The following is a 13,497-nucleotide window of genomic DNA, read 5'->3' as shown; positions in this document are numbered from 1 at the left end:
GGGTCAGACATGGCTTTATAAATCAAGCAGGGATCGCCTCTTAGTAGAAGATATGAGACAGAGAATAGCTGGAGTTTTTTGAGTCTGTCCGTGTAGGACATGTCTTTAAGGCCTAGGATCCTGTTCGTGAGGTACTTTTGTGGCCTTTCCAGCTGTTGCATGTGTCTAGAGAGGTACATGCCAAATGGGGCATTATACTCGATGATTGGCGGAATGAGAGAAGAGCAGAAAGAGATGATGACCTCTTTCTTCCTTGATGAAAATCCTTGGCAATGAGATGTGCCACATAGAAGGACGTTCTGACCACAGTGGCATTGTGGTGGTCGAAGTTGAGGTTGCTGTCAACCTGTGTCGCCAGATCTCTAATAACGCCTTTAGTTTTCAGTGGGGCTCTCATCGATGTGGTAATTAGTAGGAACTGAGTTTTTCCCGAAGGGGATGACGATGCATTTTTTGGCATTAAGCTTAAGGCCATGGTTTCAACACCAGTTACTGGTCTCAGTGAGGCCTTTCTGTAGGATGTCTACATCATTTGGGGAGTTACTAATAGCTCCCAGCTTGCAGTAATCTGCGAATTTGATCAGCCAGAGTCCCTCCGTGTTGGCCTGGACTTCTGAGAAGTAGATGCCAAACAGGAGAGGACCCAGGACCAATCCCTGTGGGACTTCACTCATGACTGGTCAGTAGTCTGACTTGGAGTCCACTACTTTCACACTGTGGGATCTATCTGTGAGCCAATTTGCAACCCACCTAGTGATACAGGGGTTGATGCCTAGTTTGGTGAGTTTATCAATAATTCCTGAGTGGTGAATGATATCAAAGGCCTTGGCCAGATCGAGGTAGGCTGTATGAACTACTTTTCCCTCATCCACAGCTCTGGTGTCTGACTCAAAGTCGTCAACCAGGTTGAGCAGGCATGATCTATATTTCACAAAACCAAACTGTGTGGGATCTAGAGTTTGGGGATTCCCTATGTTCTTGTTAATTAGGTCAACGATGATGCGTTCCACAGACTTGCATATCAGACTCGTCAGGCTAATGGGGCGATAATTCCCAAGGTCTGTAATGTTGCTTCCTCTAGTGGGGCTAAGAATGAGCTGGTCCAGGGCAGTGGAATTGATGAATTCTAGGAAGCATTGGGTCAGTGTATTGGTGCATAAGTAGTTTTCCCAGTTGACGGAGGGGTAGTTGAAGTCACCTAGTATGAGAGTGTTGGATTGGACCCTAATAGTTTCCAGGGTGCTTATGAATGTGAAGTGAGAGTCCTGGGACATGGCTGGGGACCTAGAGCAGGCTACGACCTGAATCGCCATGTTACCTAATGTTAGTTGTACCTGAAGTATCTCAGATGTGTTATGCTGGGCTACTAGTCTGAAGGTGTGCATATCCTTTATGAATATGGAGACACCACCGTCTTTGGAGCTTCGGTCCATGTTCTGGGGCCGAAAGGTGAGGAATGAGTTATATACCCTAGTAGCGCAGAAGTGCTTTCTGCTGCTTTAAACCAGGTCTCTGTTACACCACAAATGTCGATGTTCTACATTTTGAGGAGGGCTTCGAGCAAGTGCATCTTGAGATTTAGACTAGTAGCACTGAGCAGCATGACAGTCAGCGTGCATTTATTTATAGCTGTTACGGTGGTAATTTGGTCTTTGGAATATTGCCTAAAAAAGGCACTATAGGGATGGCAAGAGCCTTAGCCAGTATCCGGAAACCCAGGGGTAACAGATGCAGGCCATCTCTGGCAAAGCACTGAGGTCTGTCAGTCATGTCATCCCAAGCAGACAAATAACTGGATCCCCTTAGAGTGACACCAGAAACTTAGCCAATTGTTGAAGTCAATCATCTTCTGCTTGTACTGCGGTATCATTCTTGGTGACTGTAGGAAGCTGCTCAGGGCTAGGGTCATACCTGCCTGGGCCACATAATCCGAGAGCTCCTCCATGTCTCTTTTGATGCGGTCCAGGGAGGTGCATCTCAGGTCATTCACACCCACATGGACAGTGACAGAGTCATACTTATACTTGTTGTGGAGTGACCTCAGTGCGTGTGTTATGTGTCGGATTCTGGCACCTGATAGACAGCTGACTTGTTACCCTCTCCTTATTCAATCTAGTGAGTGGGACATCAGTGTGCCTCACTATCGAGTCACCTATGATTAGTGTATTGGGAAAGCTGTTTTGCCTTAGGGGCTTGGGTTGAGGGGCACACTGTGTAGGTGAGCTATGTTTCTTGTGGTTTGTGCTGTGTTGTGGTGGTCAAGTGCACTTCTGGCTTGGAGGTCTCTACTGTTTGGGTAGATTTCTATTGACAGCCTCTGCAAAGGTGGGTGTGTGGTTTGTGTTTTTATGTGAGAGCTGTGATGGTGGGTGTTCTGGAGGACTGTGTGTTGCATGTGGTATGGTGCAGGTGTTGACCTTCTCCTCTTGATCAGCTATTCTCCTCTTGGCTTGAGAATGCATGGCTTCCAATTTGGATATAAAAGTGCATCTCTCACAAGTCTGAGTGTTTGGAGGTAAGAGGAGAGGGTTGTCTGTGTACATGAGGCAGTTGCTACACTGCCTCAAAATGCCCAAGTTCACCAGGTTAATAGGAGAAAGCACAAGGAACTGACCTTTAGACATGCCAGGAGGGATGGTCATTACTACTAAGTACTGGAAGTACTGGAGCTGTTTCCTTATATATTCCTTTTACAGAAAAAATGTCAATCAAGGTGTCCGAGTCTGTACAGAACCCTGCAAAAGACCTTGAAAATTTAAGGATGAAGTACTTAGGCAGATCTTCTGAAGTTAGGAAGAAATCAAGCAGTACTTACTGAAAAATAAAGAATTAGCCTGTCAAGAATGAGGAAAAGAAGGGAGTCGCATGAATGGCTACTGCCTGGCTACTACTAATGCTGGTCTCAGCACAGCTTCATTCTGTTGGGATACAATACACATTTGCTGTATTCGTTTATTCAGAGGTTTACTATCAAAACCTTGAAAAGCATTCCATGAAGTAATGACCTACTCGAAAAATAAACCTGAAAATAAAAACATCGGATAAGCACAAAGACGAAAGCGGTAATGTCGACAAGACCATATTCGAAAGAATTGACATTACCCAGCATACAGTACTGGCCAGAAATAACCAACTAGCGTTTTGCATGGGGGAAAGCCTCCCCTGCACCCCCCCACACCACCTGGTAATTACATATATATCTATTCCTGTATATATCTATTCCCCATGATTTAGGTATTTATTGGTTAGAACAACAATTTAATAAAACCAATATTTTTTCTCAAGATAAAATCAACAAACTGAGTGTACTTATGGAATTAGTTTTAAAAAATAACTACATTTGGTTTGAGGGACAGTATTATAAACAGGTGAAAGGAGTGGCAATGGGGTCGGCATGTGCCCCCATTTTTGCCAACCTTATTATGTCTTATTGGGAGCAGGAATCTTTGAGTAATAGTTGGTACATGTCTAATATTCTTGGATGATTTGTTTCTTTTTTGGAAAGGTACAGAAGACAGTTTAAATGAGTTTCTGGTATATATTAATGAAACAGTTGATTTTTTAAAATTTACCTATGTTTATAGTAAGAATAAAATTGTCTACTTAGATGTAGAACTTGAGATAGATTGGTGTAATATGAATTTTAACACCAGAATTCACCGAAAGTCCACGTTCTCAAATCCCTATTTGGATTATGGGAGCTGGCACCCGCACCATCAAAAGAGGGCCGTAGTTAAAGGCCAGTTGGTGCGGGCTGCCAGAATGGTGAGTTCTGATGTGGATTTTTTTGGTAGAATTAGATTTTATTACACATATGTTTAAACAAAGGGGATATCCTGACTGTCTTTTAGATATCCTTGCTCATGAGATAACCCACAAACGTAAACAAGGTTTTTATAGACCCATATTGGGCCACAGATTTGTGAGTACTAATAGATCTAGTAATGATAACGTTTTTTACAACTCGGCCTTCATTTTGACATACAATGGCATGGCCAACAGTATTATTGATGTGGTAAATGCCAATTGGGAGATTCTTCAATTTGATGCTAATGTTGGGTTGAAAGTTGGTAAAAACCCAAGACATGTTTTTAGGAGGGACAAATCTATAAAGAACATTTTGGAAAGTATTAGACATGAAAGCAGAATCAATAGAAAAGTAGGAAATTTTAAATGTAATTCCTGCTCTTTTTGTCCATTTATAATGGAAACTGAAGGTCAAATTAGGGTTAATCGGAAGATTGTCAATATTAGAGGCCACTACAATTGTAATAGTAAAAATGTTGTGTATATGGCTAAATGTGGAAAATGTTCTAGTTTCTACATTGAGAAAACCTGTAGAAAATTTTAATTAAGAATAGGTGAACATCTGGGCGACATCAGACATTGTAGGGTTACTAGTGCTTTGTATAGACATATCAATGAAAATCCAACACATGATTTTAAATTTTTGGTTTTACAGCAGTTAGTGCTGGATGAACAGGGGTACATTACAGATGTGCATTTGGATATGATGGAACTGAGATGGCAGTTGTTTTTAAATGCCTCGTTACCCAGGTATCAATGAAAACTATAAGCATTGCTAGTGTTTTAAAACTTGATCGAATTTTAGGTTAGTAAAGTTAACATGGATTTTATTTAATAATTTAACATATTATAATATTTTATGGTAACATTTATTTAGTTTTGTTATTTGCTATATGCAATATTTTTACTGCTGTAATTTGATGTGTATATATTGCTTTAAAATTTTTGGCGCAATTTTGAATGGTTAATTGAGGGGTGGGTATATATTTGGCTGGGTTTTTGTGCAATATTGTTCTGAGGAAGTCTCTGTAATAGAGAGGAAAGCGCTTAACTTCAATAAAGTCAGTAATCATCAGTATGCCTGCTAAGGCAGCCCATCCATGAGTACTTCTAATTTTACACAAGTGCTGAAGGTAGCAGTAGCACTTCAGGATAAGACGTCTGTGTACTGCATTCAGTAGGTAAGAGGAAATGATCCACTTCCAGATAAATGCCACCAGTCTAAGCTACTGTGGAGGATGTGCTCATCTAGGGAATGCATGCATTTGCTGTATCCTTACTCATCTGGTGGTATAGTGGTACAAACACAGGCAGGCAGGTGTCATCAATGGTGGATGTTAGTTGTGTGTGTCATAGATTTGACATTGCACATGGTCACCAGTCACCCTACAGAGTTGTGCCCATTGTGGTTGCAACAACACATGAAAAGCTATATGATAATGTACTCTGGCCACATGTTGAACCATTATCCATCCTGTGTGGTATGTGGAACGAACTGGGATGAGCTCCAGCTGCAGCACCATGTACCCATCTGCATACCTTTCAAAAGTTATGGGATTTAGTGTCATTTTCTTTGCTTAATTGTTTTTAGTCAGATGTAGTTCTGGAGATGACAGTCAGATTGTCCAGTCCTACTGGCTGTTGTTGCAGGTATAACTAGTGTCTATATTAGAGTCTACTAAGGCTTTCAGTTATTCATCCATGGTTATGGGTGGAAAACAAACAGCACAATCCAAACTAGGTGACAGCAGCAAAATTCCACTTTCTTACAAATTCCAGTGGAAAATTTAGCTCCAGCAGGCAGCTTACTTCATAACAGAGGCATAGCAAGGTGGTTTTGGGATGTTTCTAGACAAATTGAACATACACACACCACCGATGTCAGGTTTTAACACACTGAAGGCAGATATATGAAATAAACACATATTTCTTTGAAGAATGGAATTAAAATACAGCTTAGCAGACTTTAATGTTACCTTCCAAGTATTTTCACTATTTATAGTACCTTTTATGCAAGGTTCACAGTCCATAGAATTTAAAAGGTTTGTGTGGGCGACATCAGTTCTGGAAGCATAACCTTGAACACGGGGGTACCGTAGGGATGTGTCCTCCTTTATTATTCACCTTGCTGCCTTGTGACTGTGTGGCCAGACAGGAGTCCAATAAAATCATCAGATTTGCAGATGACAACATGATCATAGGTCTAGTCAAGAAAAGAAAAGAGACAGCCTACAGAAACGAGGTGGAGCACGAGGTGGAGCAACTGATAGGATGGTGCGATAGCAACAACCTAGCATTGAATGTCAGCAAAACCAAAGAACCAGTTGTGGACTTCAGAAGGTGTCAGAAAGCATATAAACCTCTAGAGATAAAAGGAATGTCATTGGAGAGGGTCAAGAGCATGACATTTCTAGGAATACAGATCTCAAAGGACTTGTTAATGTTACTGAATTTCCATCTTCTATGCCAAACATTTTCATATATTTCTTCAGAAATCTACCCTCTTTTGTTATATTTTCTCTTCTAGGTCCCCTGATACATTCTCAATATTCCAAAGCAAGTTACAGTCACAACCTATAAATAATATTCCCTGCTGAAAGCTTTATATTTCTCACAAAATTTTCTTAGACTCCGTAATACCAGTTTTAAGTGAAATATAAATATATGCCAGGATAATCCTCTTCTCTTGCCTATAGTCCCTTACTAAAACAAATATACCATTATTGTCTTTTTTCCTGTTCTATCAGTATTGAAGCCTCTCTAGCAATCAGTATTATTACTCCCTTTTTCCTTTGTCCCTGATACTTGCTGATTATTCATTCTGAAATCCTTTCTTTGTGAAATTCACATGCTGATTTCTTTCCATGTGTATTTCTTTGCTATTTGCAGTCTGTTTCATAATATAACTATTGTTTCACTTTTATCTATAGCTATAAGGCGATTTACATTCTAAGATAATGTGGATAGAGTAGCCATTATGATAAAAAGCTATTGTTTGTGCATATTTTACAAGACAGTTTTTTGAGTAAATATTTCCAACTTTTGTCTTACAAGAACACATTGTTTAGCAAGTTAATTTTTCCAGCATTTGTTTCTTTTCATCTCCATTTGAGCATGTGTCACATATTTGAGTTGATATATTCCTTCAGTGTTTATATATATATATATATATATATATATATATATATATATATATATATATATATATATATATATTATATATGTGTGTGTGATATATGATTTATTTTAATCACTGCTGCATATATTTGATTTATATTTTCCTGTAAATTACTGGAAGCCATCTCTTTAAGCAAAGCTGAAGCTTTAAGTAATTTTTTTGTGAACTGCTGCAGAATCCTTCCCAGACACCAGTTTTTCTTCACCCTTTCTGACTGATTTTTGTTTTCAGGTTCTCCAAATTTCTTCTTTGCTGGCATCCAGTCAGTGTACTTAACTAGTTAGTAACTGAATTTCTTGGTAATCATCTGGATGCCACTACTGTTGTGCATCTAGTCTATCAAAATTACTTTACATGCTAAGTAGTCTGTTTTCCATGTCTACAACCCCACCCCCCCAGCTTTTATGAGCAAATAGCCCAGCCTTTTTCAGCATCTGACTTGTGATGGATTTTAAGAAAGTCTCAAAGTGCTGACCACACCACCATATTTTGAAGTATATAGTTAAGGTTGCCACCTTTTCAAATGTCCAAAGTGGGACATTTTTGTAGAAACGTACAATTTTCTAGGACAGACATACCCATTGCCAGTGCAAAGGAGTGAACTTCACTGTTTTTCCCCAAATAAAAGCTTATTCTTGCAGCATTTGAGCTGCTTATGTTATTTCATATAATATTTATGTGTTTCAGATACAAAATAACTGTTTTTTGCAACTATTAAAGAAAACTTAGTAAATATTTTTTGTTTTAAAATCTCAGGACATTTGCCATTTTTTAGATTTTTTCGTAGGACAAAATGGCCCAAAGTGGGACTGTCCCACTCAGAGGGACAGGTGGTAACCCTATAATAGTTCATTAGTGGCTTTTTTGTCAGTCCCACTTCCTTTTTCTTGATCCCCATGTCCAAAATGCATGTCATTCTTAAACAAAAAATATCAATTTGTTTTTTGTTCATATTTTTTTCAGTTTGCCGAACAGCTTTCTCCACAGCATGGAATAGAATGGCTTGCAAAAATCCAAGCAGGCCGCATGTACTGAGTGATCATAATCCCTTTCTTGTACTGAGGAATTCATTGTACTACATCAGCTATATTTGACAAGATCTCCTTTTGTGAATGGAAGCTAATTATACCCACAAATCATTCTTGTAAAAGAAGCACAATATTAGACTTTTTCCTCTCTTTGAATACCCACTGTGTCTTCAGGTACAGTTTAACTACCATTCTGGTAGGAGCCAGTGTCCCTCACAACATTTTTTTTTCAGTTTATACCAGATGTCTTGCTCAGCTTGCCTTAAACATTGTAATCTTTCCATTGAATTATCCCAAGAAAAGGTTCCCTTTCACTCAGTGCTTTCAGTCTGACAACTCCATTTCTATTCCTGGTACTCCCATTCCATAAAGCGTGTGGCAGAACAGTCATTACGCACGTCTGCCTGTGCTTCAACAGTCATTAAGTATGTCCACCTGTACCGGAGTGTTCTTTTACTTCATCCCCTCTTACCTGTAACAGATCTATATAATGCATATTGTTCTGTTTTTATGAACCAAAAAAAGTCAATGTACCCTACATCTGATTCCCTCAGTCACTATCTTCTCCATGGTTGCCATCTTATTTTCGATTCTGCCACTGAGTATCTTCTCCATGGTTGCCCTAGCTATCTCATTCATAGTGAAGTCTTTTATTACTAGCCTTATCATACCTCTTTGTACTGCTTGTGCTAAACTTCATCCACCTTTATAGCTGACCATTTGTCTTTTTACTTTATGAGATGTGGGATTAGAACGACTAAGATAATGTTGATAATGTGGTATGAAAATATGTTACAACCATATACAGTATTTTGAGATTGTAGGCCTTTTTAAACTTTCACTTTTTCTATGTTATCATCCCCAGCCTTTTGAATTTGGTTAGTGCTATTTTAAGAACTGACATCTGCTTCAGATTACAGTTATAAGTGTGTGAAGCATTGACATTAAGTAATTGCAGAGGGTCATATGAGCTGCCCAGTAACATTGGGAGCAAATATACTGAAGACATAATAAAAGCAGTAATTTATGGCCCAATTCAATCCATATAGATTTGTCTTGCTGGCAGGGCAAGCATCTCAACAACTGAACCTGTATGTTTTTAATAAAATCAGTTTTAGATAAAAACACTCAGTTGTTTTTCATTTTTTGCAGTGATTGTTTATGTGGCTCCAGTTTTAACATCTTTTACAAACATGAAGAAGTTGTTGCCTGCTGTAATAATGCAGTATCATGAACCACTGTTAAATAATTCCAATTCTGACTACTGTGACTCTCATTCTTTATCCCAGGTGTAACCATGAAGCTAATGGATGAGGTTGCTGGAATTGTAGCTGCTCGACACTGCAAGACTAACGTAGTTACAGCTTCTGTGGATGCTATCAACTTCCATCGCAAGATTCAGAAAGGTAGAGTTTATTCTTCATTATACTGCTGTGGGCATTGCTTGATTTTTATTGTTTAACTTCCACTTTTTTTTTTTTTTAAATAGGTTTGTCTGAAATCATGATGTCAGTTTTTCAAGCATTCTTGGTACTACTCTTTTATATATTCTTATTTCATATGGCACTATCAACACGTTGTCGGTGATAACATAACTGCACAGAATGTTTTACATAATGCACCTGTTTTACTTTTATTGTCTGTGCTATTATTTTAAGATTGCATTTATTGCACTCTCTAAACAATTTCATTGTCTGCTAGACAGAGGTCCAGGGAAGTAAATACTGTGGGAAGAAATAACAAGGGAATTGTTATGGCTAGGCTTGTACCAACCTATGAACCTATGAATTGCTAATATGTACCCATGAGTATTTTTCTGGAAATTGTGTAAATTGTTCATATTGTTAAATGTGTTATCTTCTTTAGAGCTTTTCTTCCCAGGCCTCCACTGAAAATGGGCTCTCAACAGCCCAGTGGACTATCCCGTTAAACAAATAATAATAAATAAATACTCACAGAATTCCACTTAATTATGATGATGCAGCAATCACCTGCAGTCATGGCCAGCACAGAGGAGAAAAGTATGTTTTTTACATTAGCAGTATGAGGAGGTTGTAACTATGTGAGAATACCACCAGATTCAGTGTCCCTTTTATGAGTATCTCAACCTAGTTGAGAAAACAAGGGAAGATGTGCTGTAGAAGGCAAGCATTTGGCATGAGGGTGGAGAAAGTTTGTGTTTTGGGGATCAGAGAGGTCTTGAGTATAAGTTATGCATGAATAAAATTGTATATTACAGTCAGATAAAGTAAAATTCAGAAAAATCCTGATTCATATCACAGCGAGAGGAATATTGCCCTTTTCCTTTAAATACAGCAGCCTTGGAGGTGGTTATTTTAGTTTAGAGGGACAGAGGAATATCTCCTTGTGTGCATAGTTTTAGTGCTTGCCCCCTTTGCAGATTGATGACATGCTATTAAATCTATGTTTCTGCTAAGGTGTGTTATTTTTATAACTATTTCTGGGAGAGCGTTTTCTGTTTTGACCACTTCCACTGGTTTCTACCTATCACATCTTCACTCTTTGGAATTTTGATCATCATAGGTTCGTAGGAAGGTAGGCTATATCGGCCCAAGGGCCTAAGTAAGCCTAGCCAACAAGGTTCCCTGACTTATGCCACCCAAGAAAGTTATTTTCCTGTGCCCCTGTCGAGCAGAGCCACAGAAGTGATCCCCAGGGTGTATTTCCTATTTCCCATCCACTTATCAAGATTTTTCTTGAAGAGTGCTAATGAGGAGCTTTGCTTGACATAGATGGGTAGCTTGTTCCAGAGTATGGGAAGTCTCTGGGACAGGAATCTATCCCTCCAGCATGTCCTGTTTATTGTGGTGACAACGTTTAGGTCCCTAGAGCTTGTAGCACAGAGGGATTGGGATTTCTTTAGTTGTAGCATGTCCAAAAGCTCTGGGTTTAACATAGATTTATATGTTAGGCAGAGATCACCTCGGAGTAGGTGATATGCTACGGAGTAAAACTGCAGTTTTTTGAGACGGTCAGTGTAGGGCATCTGTTTGAGGCCAGTAATACTCTTTGTGAGGTACTTTTGTGGCCTTTCCAGCTGCTGCAGATGTCATGTGAGGTACATTCCAAAAGGGGCACATTGTACTCTATAATGGATCTAATGAGTGTCAAGTAGAGGGGAACAATGACCTCTTTTTTCCTAGATGAGAACCCTTTTGTGATGGTGTGCCACGTAGAAGGATTTTGTGGCTATTGTGGTGATGTGATTATCAAAGGAAAGACTACTGTCTATCTGGGTCTCTTATCACACATTTGGGGTTAAGTAGACTGCCGTCTAAGTGGTAGTTCATGGGTACAGAGTTTTTACCAAAGGGGATGACAGTGCACTTTTTGGCATTGAGCTTGAGGCCATGGCTCTGATACCAGGCATCTGTCTCAGTGAGACCCTTCTGTAGGATGTCCGTATCATTTGGGGACTCAACTATGGCTACTAGTTTGCAGTCATCTGCGAACTTCGTTAGCCAAAGGCCTTCTGTGTTAGCCTGTACTTCAGAGAAGTAGATACCAAACAGGAGAGGTCCCAGGACTGAACCCTGTGCTATTCTACTTGTCACTGGTTTGAAGTCAGATTTGGAGTCTGCAACTTTTACAGTGTGGGTTCTGTCAGTGAGCCAGTCGGCAACCCATCTTGTGACATGGGGATTTATACTTTAGTGAGTTTAGCTATAATTCCAGAATGGGGGATGGTGTTGAAAGCCTTGGCAAGGTCAGGATAGTCTGTGTGAACCACCTTACCCTTGTCTACAGCTTTGGTGACTGCCTCAAAGAAGTTGATCAGGTTCAGGAGGCATGGTCTGCCTTTCACAAACATGAACTGGGTGGAATCCTGAGTTTGGAGGTTACCAATGTCTTTGTTTATGAGTTCCATGATGATACGTTCCATGGCCTTACAGACCAGGCTCTTCAGGCTAATAGGGTGATAGTTCGCAGGATCAGTGGTGGCTCCCCCTTTGTGGAGTGGGATAACTGTTGCTGTGCGCCATTCAGTGGGAACAAAGCCTGATGTGAGACTGATTGAACATGGTGCTTAGGTGGGGAGCCAGTTCGTTCTGAAGTTCTTGTAAAACGCAGCCTGGGATGTTGTCAGGTCCCATGGATGCTGTGTTTTTAGCTTTAGAAAGTGCAGCTTTTACCTGCGTAGTTGTGATTACATGGACTCTGCATTCTTCCTGTATAGTTTTGGGCCCTTTAGGGGGTGAGAGGGGGGTAACGTTAGCACTGAACCTATCTGCCAGGATGTTGGCAATATCAGTTGGTTCTGTATTTTTCATGCTGTTGTGCTGTAACTCAGAGCAGATCTGGGTGTTGCCATTGAGATTCTTGACATAGCTTTAGAATGCTTTGTGGTTGTCCCTAGAATCAGTGGCAATTTTGTTTTCGTAGCTAGCTTTGGAGGATCTTATAAGGGATCTCAGCTTCTTACTGCGGCTGACCAGGGAACTCCTCCACTCATGGGATTTTACTCTCTTTTGCAACAGTTTCTTCCTTCTGTTGTAGAGTTTGTTTATGGCAGGGGACTACCAGATTGGCTTCCTTTTTTTGGAGGATAGCGTCTTGGTTCTGTTTGGGATAGCACGATCTATGCACTCGTGTAAGTGCTTATAGAGTGCATTTGTGAGGATTCAGCATTCGTAACTGTATTGCCCATCTGCATGGGTGTCAAGACGTTCGCCACTTCTGTCTTAAGAAGCATGAAGTTGGCTTTGGAGAAATTTTTTACCATGATTTCCTTAATGGGGCGGGATGTGGATATCTAGGGTGATTAGCTTATGGTCGGATCTGACCAACGAGGAGTTGACTTCACACCGTTCACTCATATTGCTAATGACTAGGTCTAGGATATTGTTCCCCCTGTTGGGGGTGTGGATAAGTTGATCCAGGGCATTGGAATTTGTGAATTCCAGAAAGCGTTGAGCGAAGGAGTTGGTACATGAGTAGTTTTCCCAGTTAATGGTGGGGTAGTTGAAATCACTCATTATTAGGGTGTTTGGTTGAACCCTAATAATTTCCAGTATATCACGAAAAGAGGAGTGGGAATCCTGGGGCATGGTGGGGGGTCTGTAGCAAACTACAATTTGGATTGCAGTTTTGCCCAGAGTTAGTTGCACTTGGATAACCTTGGATGCATTATGCTGAGCAACTAGCCTGGCGGTGTGGATATCCTTAATGAATATGGACACACCTCTGCTTTTGGTGTTCCAGTCCAGGTTAGGTGGCCGAAAAGTGTGGTATGAGTTATAACTTGGTTATGCAGGGGTGCTCTCTGGAGCCTTGAACCAGGTCTCAGTCACTGCACAGATATCGATGTTCTCCATTTTAAGGAGTGCCTCAAGGGAGTGCATTTTGAGATTTAGACTTCTAGCATTGAGTAGCATTACCCTCAGTTTTTGCTTGCCTGTTCCTGTTACAGTGGTGAATTTGTCATTTGAACCTTGCCTGAAAAAGGCACTATAGGGGGCAGCA

The 13,497-nt window shown here is 40.2% G+C and overlaps 1 protein-coding gene across 3 annotated transcripts in view; it reads left to right on the top strand.

Moving 5' to 3' along the window:
- ACOT7 (acyl-CoA thioesterase 7) overlaps positions 1-13,497 on the top strand; it is a 2,743,423-nt gene that overhangs the window by 1,848,398 nt on the left and 881,528 nt on the right. For all 3 annotated transcript variants that reach the window (XM_044063020.1, XM_044063019.1, XM_044063021.1), the window contains one exon: positions 9,303-9,419. In XM_044063020.1, coding sequence (XP_043918955.1) covers positions 9,303-9,419 — 117 coding nt within the window. The remainder of the gene's footprint in view (positions 1-9,302; positions 9,420-13,497) is intronic.

Source organism: Protopterus annectens, chromosome 2.part1 (genome assembly GCF_019279795.1).
Source record: "Protopterus annectens isolate FY-2018-M chromosome 2.part1, PAN1.0, whole genome shotgun sequence".
Taxonomy (NCBI): Eukaryota; Metazoa; Chordata; order Ceratodontiformes; family Protopteridae; genus Protopterus; species Protopterus annectens.
The sequence above is the reverse complement of the archived record's forward strand: the minus strand, read 5'-3'. Positions and strand labels throughout refer to the sequence as shown.